Below are 16,409 nucleotides of genomic sequence, written 5' to 3'. Positions count from 1 at the left end.
CACAGGTGGCGCTGTAGGATTTAGTGTACACTTAGTGTGTGTTTACAACTGTAGGGGGGTGTGGCTGTAGGAATGACGTCATCGATCGAGTCTCCCCTATAAAGGGATCACTCGATCGATGCAGTGCCATAGTGAAGCACGGGGAAGCCGTGTTTACATACGGCTCTCCCCATTCTTCAGCTCCGGGGAGCGATCGCGACGGAGCGGCTATAAACAAATAGCCGCGCCGTCGTCCCGGATCGCTCCACGAGGGAACCCGACCGCCGCGTGTAGCGGGGGGGGGGGGGGGTCCCGATCGGACCCCCGACCCACGTCTATGCAGGCACGTACAGGTACGTTGATGTGCCTGTCCGTGCCATTCTGCCGACGTATATCTACATGCAGCGGTCGGGAAGTGGTTAAAGGGGTTGTAAAGGTAAAGAATGTTTTTCCTAAATGGCTTCCTTTTACATTAGTGCAGTCCTCCTTCACTTACCTCATCCTTCGATTTTGCTTTTAAATGTCCTTTCTTCTGAGAAATCCGCACTTCCTGTTCTTCTGTCTGTAACTCCTCACAGTAATGCGAGGCTTTCTCCCTGGTGTGGAGAAAGCGTCTTGAGGGGGCGAGCAGGAGGGTCAGAACGCACTCTACTTTGCAGATAGAGACAGGAGCTGTGTGTTGGTGGGTGTCCTGACTCTCTTGTTGTCCAAGGGAGGGGGTGAGCACAACACTCCACACCAGGGACAAAGCCCTGCATTACTGTGTGGAGTTAGACTGAAGAACAGGAAGTGAGGATTTCTCAGAAGAAATAAGGACATTTTAAAAGCAAAATCGAAGGAGGACTGCACTAAGGTAAAGGAAGCTATTTAGGATTTTTTTTTTTTTTTTTTTTTTACCTTTACAACCCCTTTAAGGTTATACAATGCATCCAGAAAGTATTCGTAGCGCTTCACTTTTTCCACACTGTTATTTTACAGCCCTATTTCGAAATAGGAAAAAAAACAAGATGCGCTAAATAAATGAATACAAAATTTGATACCAAACAGCATGTAATAAATCAATGTCCATGAATGAAGGTAAGGAAATAGAAGAAATAAAGTCCTTGAGGGGACGGCAAGGCTTTTATTCACCCGTGTAGTTAAAAGAGGAGATGAACCTTATAAATCCACAAATAAGTCCAAGGTTCTAAAAAGTGACTATCCCAAAGCAGTGATCCACCACCGAGAGCAAATTTTAGCCTCTTACCGGATGTCCGGCAGTCTCTTAACCAAAAGAAGACCCCAGAAAGCATATACAAGATGAACCGTTGGAAATCAGAGTGCAGGTGGGCTGAGCTGGGAACCAATCTTTATCTCAATCCGGTGCTTGCAAACTCGATTATCAGGTACTGGCTTCCTCGGTATAGTCCGGACTCCGGAGTCATTTGCACATCTGACTGATCATAAGAGCCTGCCGGACATCCGGTAAGAGGCTAAAATTTGCTCTCGGTGGTGGATCACTGCTTTGGGATAGTCACTTTTTAGAACCTTGGACTTATTTGTGGATTTATAAGGTTCATCTCCTCTTTTAACTACACGGGTGAATAAAAGCCTTGCCGTCCCCTCAAGGACTTTATTTCTTCTATTTCCTTACCTTCATTCATGGACATTGATTTATTACATGCTGTTTGGTATCAAATTTTGTATTAATTTATTTAGCGCATCTTGTTTTTTTTCCTATGTTACCACTGTTCTACCACATACCAGTAAGGTGCAGCTTTATTTGTTTAGAATAGTATTCTTTAGGAGTACCATTACACTGTATTTGTATTTTATTAGCGCAGTTGCTCCCCAATTCTTTTTCCACTATTTCGAAATAGATACATTTATTATTTTCCTCAATATTCTACAAACAATAATACCCCATAATGGCGTGAAAGAAGTTTTTTGTTTTGAAATCTTTCCAAATTTTATTAAAAATTAAGGAAAGAAATCCCATGTGGGAAAATTGTGTATTACCGGCGCCAAGATACTATTAATGTTTCTTTTTTTTAAGTTGTGCTGAAATTAAAACATGCAAGCCCGTGGGTTGGATATGAATAGTGTATTATGAAGTGAATTGCACTAACTTATTAAATGAATATATACGTAAATATGTCACCCCTGCAAATCTTGTGCTCTAAAGGTAAGATAGTATGTCTACAATACCCTGTAAAGTATCAATCAAATGATGCATGCCTTTACCAACAAATTCTCACTACAACTTATAATGTGCAACAAAAGTGCAATGTGCAAAAAACTATATCATATAGTTCATCAAGTCCATCAACCAAGTGAAAAACTGAAAATATGCTGCAAATGCCATCCACTGTTCCAATTTTATATATAATTTGGCCACCAAAAAGGAGTAAAAAAAAAAAAGGTGGGGAGGGGGGATTGCCCAAGAAGTCCTCTGTGAACAATTCCTTTCAAAGATGACCTGCTGTGTTTCCACCTTCACCGCTTGTGTGCTTACACCGTCACCAGATAAAATGGCCACTCACCAGATGTACTAGGTAATATGCCTTTGGTTCATGTGGATAACCACTCCTTCTCTCAGGCTTATCAGCAGTCCCTCCCAATGCTTTATTCGGAAATCTTGTTCTTATAATCGCTCATGAAACATATAAAGGACTATCCTGGTATAGTATGTTTTATATAAAAAATGTATTAACGTTAAAATATATATATGTTTGTCCACTCACATGTACAAGTGCCTTGGAGCCGGTGTCTTGCCGTAAAAGGTCACCTGGCGGATTATTCGCCCCCCCCGTACTGCGCAGGCGTGGCGCTTGCCTCCAAAGATAGCCAAACATGTAGCTCTAGACTGTGCCTGCGCACACTTCTGACATCCAGGCTCATTCCTTACAATCCCCGTGGACATGGAGGACGTTTAAAAAAAAAAAAAAAAGAGGCTGAGTGAGGACGTGAGGCCGACTGGCCACTTACAGCTAGTTCCACGTAGGCGCCGCATGTTAGGCGGCGAGCGCTGTGCAGTACGGGGGGGGGGGGCATAATCCACCAGGGGGACACTCATCGGCAGAACACCGGCACTGAGCTAATCCAGCCTTAAATAGAGATATACAAATATGCCTGGTCCGAATGTGTGGCTTGCGTTCCTAGCCTTGTGTTCAAACTGGAGTTGACGAGCTGACAATGGTGCTGCAGCCTCTATGCATTTCGCAACTAGTGCGTCTTAGGGATTTCTGACTAAAGCCTTAGCAAGATTTCTGACCTAAAGCATTGGGAGGGACTTCTGATAAGCCTGAGAGAAGGAGTGGTTATCCACATGAACCAAAGGCATATTACCTAGTACATCTGGTGAGTGGCCATTTTATCTGGTGATGGTGTAGGCACACAGGCGGTAAAGGTGGAAACACAGCAGGTTATCTTTGAAAGGAATTGTTCACGGAGGACTTCTTGTGCAATCTCTCCCTTTTTTGCACATTGCACTTTTGTGGCATTTTGTTCACTTTATGCACATTATACGTTGTAAGAATTTGTTGGTAAAATTTGTTGGTATCATTTGATAATTTACAGGGTATTGTAGATATACCATCTTACCTTTTTTAGAGCACAAGATTTGCAGGTGTATTTACCTATATATTTATGTATTCATTTAATAAGTTAGTGCAATTCACTTCATAATTCAAGAAATCACATGTACTTAAGTTTTCACAGCCTTGTCGTGACACTCAAAATTGAGCTCAGGTGCATGTTTTAACTAATCATCCTTGAGATGTTTTTACAACTTGGTTGGAGTCCACCTGTGGTAAATTCAGATGTTTGGACATGATTTGGAAAGGCACTCGCCTGTCTATATAAGGTCTCACAGTTAACAGTGCATAAACCAAGCCATGAAGTCCAAGGAATTGTCTGTAGACCTCCGATACAGGATTGTATCGAGGCACAGATATGGGGAAGGGTACAGAAAAATGTCTGCAGCATTAAAGATCCCAATGAGCACAGTGGCCTCCATCATTCATAAATGGATGAAGTTTGGAGCCACCACGACTCTATCGAGCGGGCCGCCTGGCCAAACTGAGCGATCGGAAGAGAAGGGCCTTAGTCTGTTAGAGTGTCCATCCGTTCTTGGTCACCTCCCTGAGCTCAAACGTTTCTCTGTGGAGGAGAACCTTCCAGAAGAACAACCACACCTGCAGCACTTCACCATTCAGGCTTGTATGGTATAGTGGTCAGACGGAAGTAAAAAGCACATGACAGCCCATCTGGAGTTTGCTTGAAGGCACCTGACCATGAGAAACAAAATTCTATGGTCTGATGAAACAAGATTGAACTCTTTGGCCTGAATAGCAAGCATCTTGTCTGGAGGAAACCGGGCAGCGCTAATCTCCCGGCAATACCATCCCTACAGTGAATCATGCTGTGGGGATGTTTTTTTTTTTCAGTGACAGGATCTAGGAGATTGAGGGAAAGATGAATGCAGCAATGTACAGAGACATCCTTGATGAAAACCTGCTCTGGACCTCAGACTGGGGCTAAGGTTCATCTTTCAACAGGACAATGACCCTAAGCACACAGCCAAGATAACAAAGGAGTGGCTACAGGACAGCTCTGTGAATGTCCTGGAGTGGCCCAGCCAGAGCCTAGACTTGAACAGATTGAACATCTCTGGAGACATCTGAAAATGGCTGTGCTCTGACACTTCTTATCCAACCTGATGGAGCTTGAGAGTTACTGCAAAGAAGATTGGTAAAACTGTCCAAAAATAGGTGTGCCAAGCTTGTAGCATCATACTCAAAACTTGAGGCTGTAATTGGTGCCAAATGTGCTTCAACAAAGAACGGTATTGAGCAAAAGCTGTGAATACTTGTAAACGTGATATATATATTTTTTTTTATCTAAATTTGCAGAGATTTCAAACAAACTCCCTTCACATTGCCATAGGGTTATTGTTTGTCGAATTTTGAGGAAAATAATTAATCCAATTTGGAATAAGGCTGTAACATAAAATGTGCAAGAATTGAAGCGCTGGGAACACTTTCCAGATGCACTGTACTAAACACACACTGTTTAATTTACATTGTCCCTTCTATTTATGTATGTGGATGATGGCACCCTAAGGGCTCTTTCACACGGTCCGTGTCCGAGCTCCGCTTTGCTCAGCCTGGATTATTCCGTCGATCCCCGCTGAGCCGGCAGATGACAGGTCTGTCTCTGCACACTGTGCAGGGACCGACCTGTTGGAGCACCACTTTCCCCTATGGGTGATTGGATAACGACAGACCGTAGAGTCCGTTGTCATCCGATCGACGGATGGAAAATGGGGTTTTCCTCCATCACACTTTGGCGGGTCGGACGTCAGTGGGCATGTCACCGCTGACATCCGTGGCTCCATAGAGGAGCATGGAGCGCCCGTTCAGGTCTGCCTAAAAAACTGGCAGGCGGACCTAAACGGTCTGCCCGTGTGAAAGAGCCCTAATTATTTTAATAATAAAAAAAATATATATATACAGCTGTCACATGACCCAGCTCTCTGCAGGGAAACATAAGCAGGAGGAGCTTCTAGTCCTCTGCTGCTCGTCACATGTGTAAAAAATTAAAAAAAGTTCATATCAATAAACTGTTTTAAATGGTCATACAAATTTATATATTTGAAATCAAATCTTTAATATTTTTGGCCATAACATGGTGTGGGTGGATTTCTGTCAGTCGCATGCTGTCATGCCCCTCCCTCTTAGAATAAGAGGGATATGAAGCCTACATCAGTCTACATGTAATATGCCACCCTCATTGTGTTTAGCTGGTTAGTGGCCATTGAGGAGGAGACAGGGACTCTATAGTCACATGGGCTGCTAAGATGTGATATAGAGGTAATGCTCAGCATAGAAACTCTCTAAAAACTGAGCATGTGCAGAGCTGCCAACACTGCTATGCAAAATCCCTAGCTGAATTGGGGACAGAAGGGGAGATGGAGAACAGCAGAATCAACCTGTTTTTTCGGAATACAGAAAATGTATCTCCTAGTGACTGAGTATGAACAGCATGTAAGACATCATTTATTGGTAGTTTTTTTATGATGTGGGTTTAGTGACACTTTAACACAAACTCTGACTTGCCTCTGTAGCTGCAGGCACTGTGGAGAAAGCCATCCTAAAACTTCACAGCAGAAGCACTGAAATAATGGTTCCTCTCCCTTCATCTGCCAGTAGAGGCCATTAAGGGCTTGTTTTAAAGCTAATTTTTATGATGGTTAGAAAAACTATAGTGAGGGGGGAATGATTTGATTTCCTGCTAATTTTATACGTTGCCCACTGACAAAGAAATGATCAGTCTATAATTTTAATGGTAGGTTTTATTTTAACAGTGAGACAGAACAAAATAATCCAGAAAAATGCATTTCAAACAAGTTCTAAATCTATTTGCATTTTAATGAGTGAAATAAGAATTTGATCCACTATCTCACCTGTGTCTTCTATATAGGGAACAAGCTGGGATTAGGAGACCTCTTAAATGGAGTGCTCCTAATCTCAGCTTGTTACCTGTATAAAAGACACCTGTCCACAAAGGCAATCAATCAGATGCCAATCTCTTCACCATGGCCAAGACCAGGGATCTCCAAACTATGGCCCTCCAGTTGTTCAGGAACTACAATTACCATTATGCGTAGTCAAGTCTTTGAATGTCAGAGTTTTACAATGCCTCATGGGACGTGTAGTTCTGCAACAACTGAGGGCTGTAGTTTGGAGATCCCGGCCAAGACCAAAGAGCTGTCCAAGGATGTCGGGGACAAGATTGTAGACCTACACAAGGCTGGAATGGGCTACAAGACCATCGCCAAGCAGCTTGGTGAGAGGGTGGCAACAGTTGGTGCGATTATTTGCAAATGGAAGAAACACAAAATAACTGTCAATCTCCCTCAGTCTGGGGCTCCATGAAAGATCTCGCCTTTTTGGAGTTTCAACGATCATGAGAACGGTGAGGAATCAGCCCAGAACTACACAGGAGTATCTTGTCAATTATCTCAAGGCAGCTGGGATCATAGTCACTAAAAAACAATTGGTAACACAGTACACCGTGAAGGTTTTATGATTCAGAGGAGAACTGGATGAAAGTGTGGCCAAATGAGACCAAAATCAAGCTTTTTGGCATCAACTCGCCATGTTTTGGAGGAGGAGGAATGTTGCCCATGACCCAAAGAACACCATCCCCATCGTCAAACATTGAGATGAAAACATTGTGCTTTGGGGGTGTTTTTCTGCTAAGGGGACAGGATAACTTCACCATATCAAAGGGGGACGATGGACAGGGCCATGCACTGTCAAATCTTGGGTGCGAACCTCCTTCCCTCAGTCAGGGCATTGAAAATGGATCATGGATAGGTATTCCAGCATGACAATGACCCAAAACACTCGGCCAAGGCAACAAAGGAGCGGCTTAAGAAAAAGAACATTAAGTTCCTGGAGTGACCTAGCCAGTCTCCAGACCTTAATCCCATAGAAAATATGTGGAGGGAGCTGAAGTTCAAGTTACCACAAATCGGCCTTGAAACCTTAATGACTTGGAGAGGATCTGCAAAGAGGAGTGGGACAAAATCCCTCCTGAGATGTGTGCAAACCTGGTGGCCAACTACAAGAAACGCCTGACCTCTGATTGCCAACAAAGGTTTTGCCACCAAGTCATGTTTTGCAAAGGGGTCAAATACTTATTTCACTCATTAAAAAGCAAATCAATTTATAATTTTTTTGAAATGCGCTTTTCTGGATTCTTTTGTTCTGTCTCCTCACTGTTAAAATAAACCTACCATTAAAATTATAGACTGATCATTTCTTTGTCAGTGGCCAAACGTACAAAATCGGCAGGGGATCAAATACTTTTTCTTCACTTGTATGTCAAGAAATTAATTTCTATAGTCTAGCTATCAGTTTAGGGGGGGGAAAAAAAGGTTACTGTGGCCAACAATACAACATTTTTTTTCGCCATAGTTTTTAACCGTATTTTGTGATTGCAAAATATTTAACGAAAAAAGTACTATATGCATCTCTAATCTGTATCTTTCTAAATCCTTTCAGGGCCAGTGCTTCTTGATGAATTTGTTGAGTGGTATAAACATCGTCCCTCGTTATAGCAAGATCTGTTCTGGAAACAAAATATGAACTTTCAGATGTCCCACAAGCCCTAAACATGAAGTGTTTGAAGAATACTCTCATCTTCGCCGAATCGTTTGACGTCTTGCCAGTGCTTATGAAATCGGCAGTAGACTGTCCCTTGTCGTTGGCTTGATTAACTTTCATCAAGAAATGCATTTCTGGATTAAAAAAAAACTGAAAACATCGACCAAGACCCATTTTACATTTGTTTTCCCCTTAGTTCCCCCTTTTGTTTCATTGGCCAAAAGTGTACATTTAGTTGAATTAAACAGTTACATGATCCATTTTATTTATATTTATATGCACAACAGTTTGGTTTTCAAGTTTTGACCATGTGTTATCAAATCTAATATTTTTTTATTTTTTGCTCTTTCCCATTTAAAATAAGAATATGAAATCTTGTGTTTGTAACAGCAATAAGTTATAACACATGGTAGCAAAAGTTCTCTTTAATGCTACATGGCTTTCTAAAAGCCGATCCATATATTTTTAATTTTTTTATTTTATTTTTATATATGTGTACTTCTCATCATGTACCAGGGCTTGGGTCCACTGACCGCTGGAAGACAGTTGTGGTCATCAACAAATTCTGACCTATGTGGAATATTCTTCAGAGTTTGAGTGTTAGGAGCTGCTGATATTGGGCAATTGTTGGTTCTTAGGATATCTGTTACCGCTTTGAACGGGTCATGTTTTTTGCATATATCAGAATTCCATGTCGCTACCTCCATGTAACTAGCAGATGTTTGAAGGTCATGCCCAATCCTTAACTTTATCTGCGACTCGGTTTTATCAGTCTGAGCTCAGTCGTCTGATGATTTTTATAGTTTCTGATATCCAATCAAAAGCTTTTTACCACTTCAAGTGTAACACTGCCTTTCTCATGAACGTAATAATGTAAGGTAGGACAGTGAAATCCTTAAATTTGTAAATAGCATCCTTTACCTGTTTTGTTCAGTTGTGCCTGTGGACTCATTTGGAATATCCATTGTGCCAAAACCGAACGTGACAATTTTGCATATTTTATGGGGGCGGGCCTACAACCGTTTACAGTTGGCGGCAATGTTCATCACTGGATGATAAACTGCATTGCCGCCGCTGAAAGAATGGGTATTTCAAGGGCTGGTGCTGACCATTTGGAATAATGGTTAATAATAATTACTGTGGATTGTTTCTCTGTCTTACCTTTTAAAGTAGAACTGTAGGCAAAAAAAATGTTTTTTCATATTGGATAGAGTAAGGGAGGATTATAACCCCTGTAAGTTTGTTTTGCCATCTGCATCCTATTCAGGAGAATTCCCTTCACTTCCTGTCCCATAGCCAAAACAGGAAGCAAGGGGAAATCCTTGCAAATTAAGGAAATCCCAAGGTCATCAGAACTAGCGTCACCATTGGAAGATTTCCCCTCTATTAACTTTCTAGAGACAACCCATCATTTTGAATTTTCTTTTACTTAACAATTATGGTGAACAGGACAAATAGGTTGAATTGCCCTAACAGTGGCACAGACAGTGATAAAGACCTGGCAGGGGCTCTGATCCCTCTCCACTCTGTCCAAAACCTAAAAAAAGTTTTGCCTTTTAGTTATACTATAAGCTATGGCAAAAAGGAGCAGCACTTTAACGAGCAACAAACATCTGCCTCATGCGGATGCAGCACATGTTATGCCGTTTGTCTCGAATCATGAAATGTTTTTGGTTGTTTCCATATCTGCGCTATAAGCAGGTCAAGAACAGTTCTGTATATTACTCTCAAATTCATTGTTTAATTGAACATCCCGTATTACCAGGATTTTGATTTCAATCCACACTGGTGTTATCGGTCTGTGGCACAAGTGTTGAGCCTACTTGTCATTAAAGATCCCCTAGTTTGCCAATCTTCTGCTCCAGTTTTGTTGATTTATATTTATTGTACCTGGGGGAAAAAAAAAAAAAATTTCACTGATTGCTGAAGATGGTCCAGGTAATCCTGAAATTTCGGAGTGGGGTCAAAAGTGGGTAAAAAAGGGCCATTTCTAATATACTTGCTCTTAACTTTTTTTTTTTTTTTCTCCCTTGCAAATGTCCTGTTAATTGTCCGGTTGTTTTTTGAGTTTTACATGCCACATTAAAGATCTTGTTTTTGGAATCATTTATGACTTTTTTTTTTGGTCTACCACTGTTAAGATCTAAAGCTCAACTCTGGACTCTCCCCTCTGCTCTGCAGTTCTCCCTGCATGTATTTTTAATATTTATTTTTTTCCTTAGAAAGTATATGTGAATATATTAAAGGGTCACTAAAGGAATTTTTATTTTTTTTAGCTAAATAGCTTCCTTTACCTTACTGCAGTCCTGGTTTTATGTCCTCATTGTTCGTTTTTGCTCTAATCCTTCTCTGTTCTGTTTTTCCATTTGTTTTTATTCAAAGTTTTTTAAGAAACACAAATATACATTATATTCCATTATATTATATTCCATATACAAGAGGACCACATTTAAAATACAAACAACATTACATATACATAAATAACAAAAATAACATTAACATCCTGGGTCTATCCTACACCTCCTGATCTTTCATCTATTTTTTCTTTAGTTTTATCTCATGTGGTTACCCCTCCCTTACTTTATCCTCTGACCCCCACCTCCCCCCCCCCCCGGGGAGAAAGAGGAAGCGAAGAAGAGAAAAGAAAAAGGGAACTAAACCCACCCCCCTCCCCTAATTTAAAGTGCTCCGTGCACATTTACCCCATATTGTATCTTTTAATATTTCCTGTGACTCTAAGTGTTACCATTTTAGGGGGACAGAAAAATATCCCCTTTTACCTCAAAATCTCCTTGTGATGGAGAGGAAAAAAAAAAAAACCCCACCAAAGGAAGGGGGCTAAGCCCTCCCTCCCCTACTATATTATTTAAAGTGCTTGTGCGCATTTTCCCATATCTAATCCTTTGAATATTCCCTGTGACTAAGTATTTCTATTTTAGGGGGGCATAGAATATCCCCTTTTATCACAAAATCTCCTTGTGAGGGGAAAAAAAAGGGGGAGGGGGGGGACAACCGTCTCCCCCTTCTCCTCTCCCCCCCCCCCCGTGGAGGGGGGAGCCCAGTACTCCTGAGTAAAACTGGCCAAGTCATGATTCCCTAAATACTATCTTCCCTACTCATGTAATCTACATATACCAGGGATGTCTGAACTCCGCCCAACCCCTCCAAGTCCCGACCTCTTCCTGGTTAGGTTCCTTATGTTGTGATATTTCCTCCTCCATATTTCTTGTCCTTTCTACCTCCCTCAACCATTCCTGTATCGACGGGCTTCCTTTTCCTTCCACCTTTTCAGGATCACTACCTTCGCTGCATTTAGTAGGATTGGGATAATTGCTGTTTTGTATTTCTTCCTAGGGATAGCTATTGCATGGAACAAACATTGCCTGGTTGTCTTGTTTCCTGATGAAAAAAGTCATGGGAGCTTTCTCTCTGTGGTCACTAATCAAGGAGGTGTGATTCATGTGTGTCTAAAACCTCTCAACACCAATCAGTTTTGTTTTCCAAACCATCACTGCCCTGTATTGGCTCTGTGCAGCAGAGACGCAGGAAACATGCAAAAACAAAACTGAAATTACAGGTACATTATATGATTGATTTTAAATCATTTTTAAAAGGAATCAGTTAACTATTATGTCTCTATACTCTGTAAACAGTCATTTCAGCAAAAAATATGTTTTCCTTTACAACTCCTTTAAAGTGGAGTTCCACCCATAAATATAACATTACCTTAGTAGTTTTAAAAAAATGTCATTAGTCCTTTTACGAATTTTTTTTTTTTTTTTTTTTTTTTTTTTTTTAGATGCCTTCAAAGTGTTGTTGCTAGGCAGAATAGTTAATCTTCCCACTTCCTGCACCTAGGTGCCTAATGCTTCCTAGCCTACACCGCACAGACTCCTGGGAATGTAGTGGGTGTAACTTTCCAAGAGTCTGTGCAAAAAGTGAAATTGTGGCCGGAACTCCGCTTTAAGCTTAACTAGTATGTCTCCATATACAGCTAACTGATTCCCTTTAAAATTGATTAAAAATAGATAAAAATCAATCATATAATGTACCTCTAGTTTTGTTTTTGCATGTTATCCTGCCTCTGTGCTAGACAGAGCCATAGAACAGTGATGGTTTGGAAAATGAAACTAGAATCTCCCAGTACTGTGGTCATCAGGAAACAGACAACCAGGAAGTCTCCAGAACAGAGAACAATTACAGCAACATCAGAGCAAAAACGAACAATGAGGACATGACACCAGGACTGCAGTAAGGTAAAGGAAGCTATTTAGCTAAAAAAAAAAAAAAATTCCTTTAGTGACCCTTTAAATTAACAGCACTTTTTTAAAGGTAGTGTTCCATTACTCAGCTTGTTACCTGTATAAAAGACACCTGTCCACAGAAGCAATCAATCAGATTCTAATCTTTCCACCATGGCCAAGACCAAAGAGCTGTCCAAGACAAGATTGTAGACCTTCACAAGGCTGGAATGGGCTACAAGCCCATCGCCAAGCAGCTTGGTGAGAGGGTGACAACAGTTGGTGCGTTTATTTCGCAAATGGAACAAAAACAAAATAACTGTCAATCGCCCTCAGTCTGGGGCTCCATGCAAGGTCTCACCTTGTTGCATTTCAATGCTCATGAGAACATTTGAGGAATTGGTACAGAACTACACAGAAGAATCGTGTCAATGATCTCAAGGCAGCTGAAACCATAGTCCTCAAGAAAACATCTGGTAACACTATGCTGTAAAGCAGTGGTCATCAACCCTGTCCTGCAGGGCCCACTAACAGGCCAGGTTTGCAAGATAACTGAAATACATCACAGCTGATATTATTTGCTCCTCAGTGATTGCAGTATTCTAGACTGCATCTCCCCAAGGTAATACATAAAACCTGGCCTGTTAGTGGGCCCTGCAGGACAGGGTTGATGACCACTGCTGTAAAGGACTGAAATCCTGTAGCATCCGCAAGGTTACCCTGCTCAAGAAAGCAAATGTACAGGCCTGTCTGAAGTTTGCTAATGAACATCTGAATGATTCAGAGAACTGGGTGAAAGTGTTGTGGTCAGATGAGACCAAAATCTAGCTCTTTGGCATCAACTCAATTTGCGGCGTTTGGAGGGGGAATGCTGAAGATGTGCTGCCTATTTTTGTTGCAGAGCACAGAGTTTGGCTGCCTGGGGATGTACTAACGGGTTGTTATCCATCCAGACTTCAAACTTAGCCCCTGTGAGATACTCTACAAAATGTTCTGTGATGGCACACAAACACCAATTCTAAGGCTGCGTACAGACGAGCATACATGTACGATGAAACCGGTCCGCCGGACCGTTTTCACCGTACATGTCTGCCCGGGGATTTCTGTATGGTGGCTGTACTCACCATTATACAAAAATCTGCGTGTAAACAATATGCGGGGCGTGGCCGCGGCGACGTGGGCGGTCCTGCCAGTTCAATGCTTCCACGCATGCGTCAAAGTCATTCGACGCATGCGAGGGATGGCGGGCGCTCGGACATGTACGGTAGGTCTGTACAGACGACCGAACATGTCCGAGGGGACAGGATTCCAGCGGGCTGTTTTAAAACAAGTCCGGAAATATTTGCCCGCTGGGAAAAGGCCCGGCGGGCAAATGTATGCTGGAATCCTGTCCGCTCGGGCCTACACACGACCGAACATGTATGCTGAAACTGGTCCGCGAACCAGTTTCAGCAGACATGTTCGGTCGTGTGTATGGGGCCTAACAGTTCCAGCTTGAAGGAGCTGTAGTTTGCAGGGTTTCTCTCTGTTGCATGAAAGCTGCAACTGGCATAAGAAATAACCCTTTCCTCACCATCTTGCACTTGTGAGAGCATGGCCCCCAAGCTCTGGTTACTGGCTTCAGTTCATAGCCGGAAGGGAAGAGAGAAATGGGCAAAAGCCAATACAGGGGATGGCGTTAACTGCTGCTTTAAGACGTTAAATACTTCTTGCTGTTCCCGTCCCCATTCCGCCTTGATCTTCTTTGGGTTGGGGAGTACTCCTTGTTTGCAGATGACATGTCCTAGATATTGTTCGTTTGAACAGATGGAATTTCTTTGGTTTAAGCTTCAACACATACTGGTGTATCTGGGCTACCACAGCATCTACGTAGACAAGGTGTTCTTCAAAGGTGACAGAGAACACCACTATATCATCTATATAAACCAGGATGTTATCTAAGTTCATGTCTCCCAGACACTGTTCCTCTGGAAGGTAGCTGGTGCATTGTTCAAACCAAAAGCCATCCTTTTAAACTGGCATAGGCGTTATGAAAGCAGTTTTTGGGTGATCTGCTTTGGTGACAGGGATCTGCCAATACCTACTGGCATGGTCAAGCGTAGAAAAAAAAAAAACGTGGTTTGCCTAGGGCAGCTAGGGACTTCAATTTGTGACAGAGGATAGATGTTTCTAGTAGTGACCGCATTCAAACGGCTATAATCTACACATAAATGGAGGGTGCCGTCCTTTCTATACTGAAGCCTCGTACACACGGCCAGTTTTCCTGACAGGAAAGCTGCCAGGAGAGCATTTGGCTGGGAATCCCGGCTGTGTGTATGCTCCCTAGCAGTTTTCCCGTCAGGAAAACAGCCAGCAATCCCAATGGGAAAATAGAGAACCTGGCTCTCTATTTTCTTGTCGGGATTCCCGGCAGAGTGTTTCCTGCCGAGAAAACCGGTCGTCTGTATGCTTACCTGTCCATGGTAAACCCGTGCATGCTCGATACGACTTCGACACATGCGCGGTAGCATACAACGATAGTGTGGGGTGTAGCAAGATGGCGGCGATGGCATCGAATATGATGAGCGCCAGCTTGTCTTAGTCTATGATGTCACCGCGTTCTTGCCATTCAAAAGAATGAATGGCCATCTTTTTAAACGTTGATCTTTTTGTAAGTGTATTTTTTATTCATTAAACCCTACTTCCCTACGGTACATCACTATTGTTGGGTTCATTTCATTTTTTCCGGTGGGTAACTGTTGCCGTGGAAACTGGGGGAGCCTTGAACTTGAGAGGTTGGAGACAGTTTCGTTAAAGGCCCTGGCTGGGGTTCAGCCGCAAGCCTGCTATATTTACCTGTCTGGTAAGCTCATAATTTGCAAGGTGTTCCCTATCGGTGGTGGTTCTCTCCTTCCAGTATACTATCATATGGTTAATTCTTGGTTTTTCGGTACATCACTATGTGAGTTTTTTTCCTTGGAATTTCCATATTACTTCATCGATTGTGAGGATTCCCATCCCTGATGTTGACAGCAGTTCCCTGTTAAAGGCCCTGGCTGGGGTTCAGCCGCAAGCTCAATTTACTTGCCTTCTGGTAAGCACACATCCTTATTAAATTATCGGTGGTGGTTACGTCTGGCTTCACTGCATTGTTTATTCACTTTTTCATGGAATACATTCCATGCAATTTTTGAGGACATTTTATGGACTTTTTATTGTCTTGACAGGTGAGCATTAGGGGCCAGATTCACAGACAGCGGCGTATGTTTGAGCGGGCGTAGCGCATCTCATATGCGCTACGCCAACGTAACATAGAGAGGCAAGACCAGTATTCACAAAGCACTTGCTCCCTAAGTTACGGCGGCGTAGCGTAAATTGGCCGGCGTAAGCCCGCCTAATTCAAATTTGGAAGGTAGTGGGCGTGTTGTATTAAAATTAACCATGACCCCATGTAAATGAATGGCCGAACGAACGGCGCATGCTCAGAATCATGTCGCATATACTCCCTAAGATACGACGGCTCAATGCGTACGACGTGAGCGTAACCTACGCGCAGCCCCATTCACGTAGACTTACGCAAACAACGTACAATCCGGCTGTTCTGACGTCCATACCCTAACATGACTTACCCCTGCTTTATGAGGGATAACTTTACGCCGGACGTACGTCTTACGTAAATGGCGTCGCTTACTGCGACGGGCGCAAGTACGTTCGTGAATCGGCGTATCTAGGTCATTTACATATTCGACGCGTAAATCAATGGAAGCGCCCCTAGCGGCCAGCGTAAATATGCACCCAAGATACGACGGCGTAGGAGACTTACGTCGGTCGGATGGAGCCAGAATTCAGGCGTATCTGGTTTTAAGAATACGGCGCATAGATACAATGGTGCATCCTAGAACTTACGCGGCGTATAAGAAGATACTCCGGCGTAATTCGTTCGTGAATCTGGGCCTAGGTCTTTAAATAGCCACACAAGAGTGGGCGGGCCAATTATCGCACATGCTCAAAGGCAAGGCATGTCAATGATATGGAGATCACCGAATCGAATGACACC

General features: G+C 42.6%; 1 protein-coding gene across 1 annotated transcript in view; it reads left to right on the top strand.

The window, feature by feature from the left end:
• DCUN1D5 (defective in cullin neddylation 1 domain containing 5) overlaps positions 1-10,238 on the top strand; it is a 45,320-nt gene extending 35,082 nt beyond the window's left edge. The window contains exon 9 of the mRNA XM_040340227.1: positions 8,031-10,238. Within this exon, the coding sequence (XP_040196161.1) occupies positions 8,031-8,086 (56 nt within the window). The 3' untranslated portion in view covers positions 8,087-10,238. The remainder of the gene's footprint in view (positions 1-8,030) is intronic.
• The last annotated feature ends 6,171 nt before the right edge of the window (positions 10,239-16,409 follow it).

Source organism: Rana temporaria, chromosome 2 (assembly GCF_905171775.1).
Source record: "Rana temporaria chromosome 2, aRanTem1.1, whole genome shotgun sequence".
Classification (NCBI taxonomy): domain Eukaryota; kingdom Metazoa; phylum Chordata; class Amphibia; order Anura; family Ranidae; genus Rana; species Rana temporaria.
Note: the sequence above shows the minus strand (reverse complement) of the source record. Positions and strands in the feature narration are given on the sequence as shown.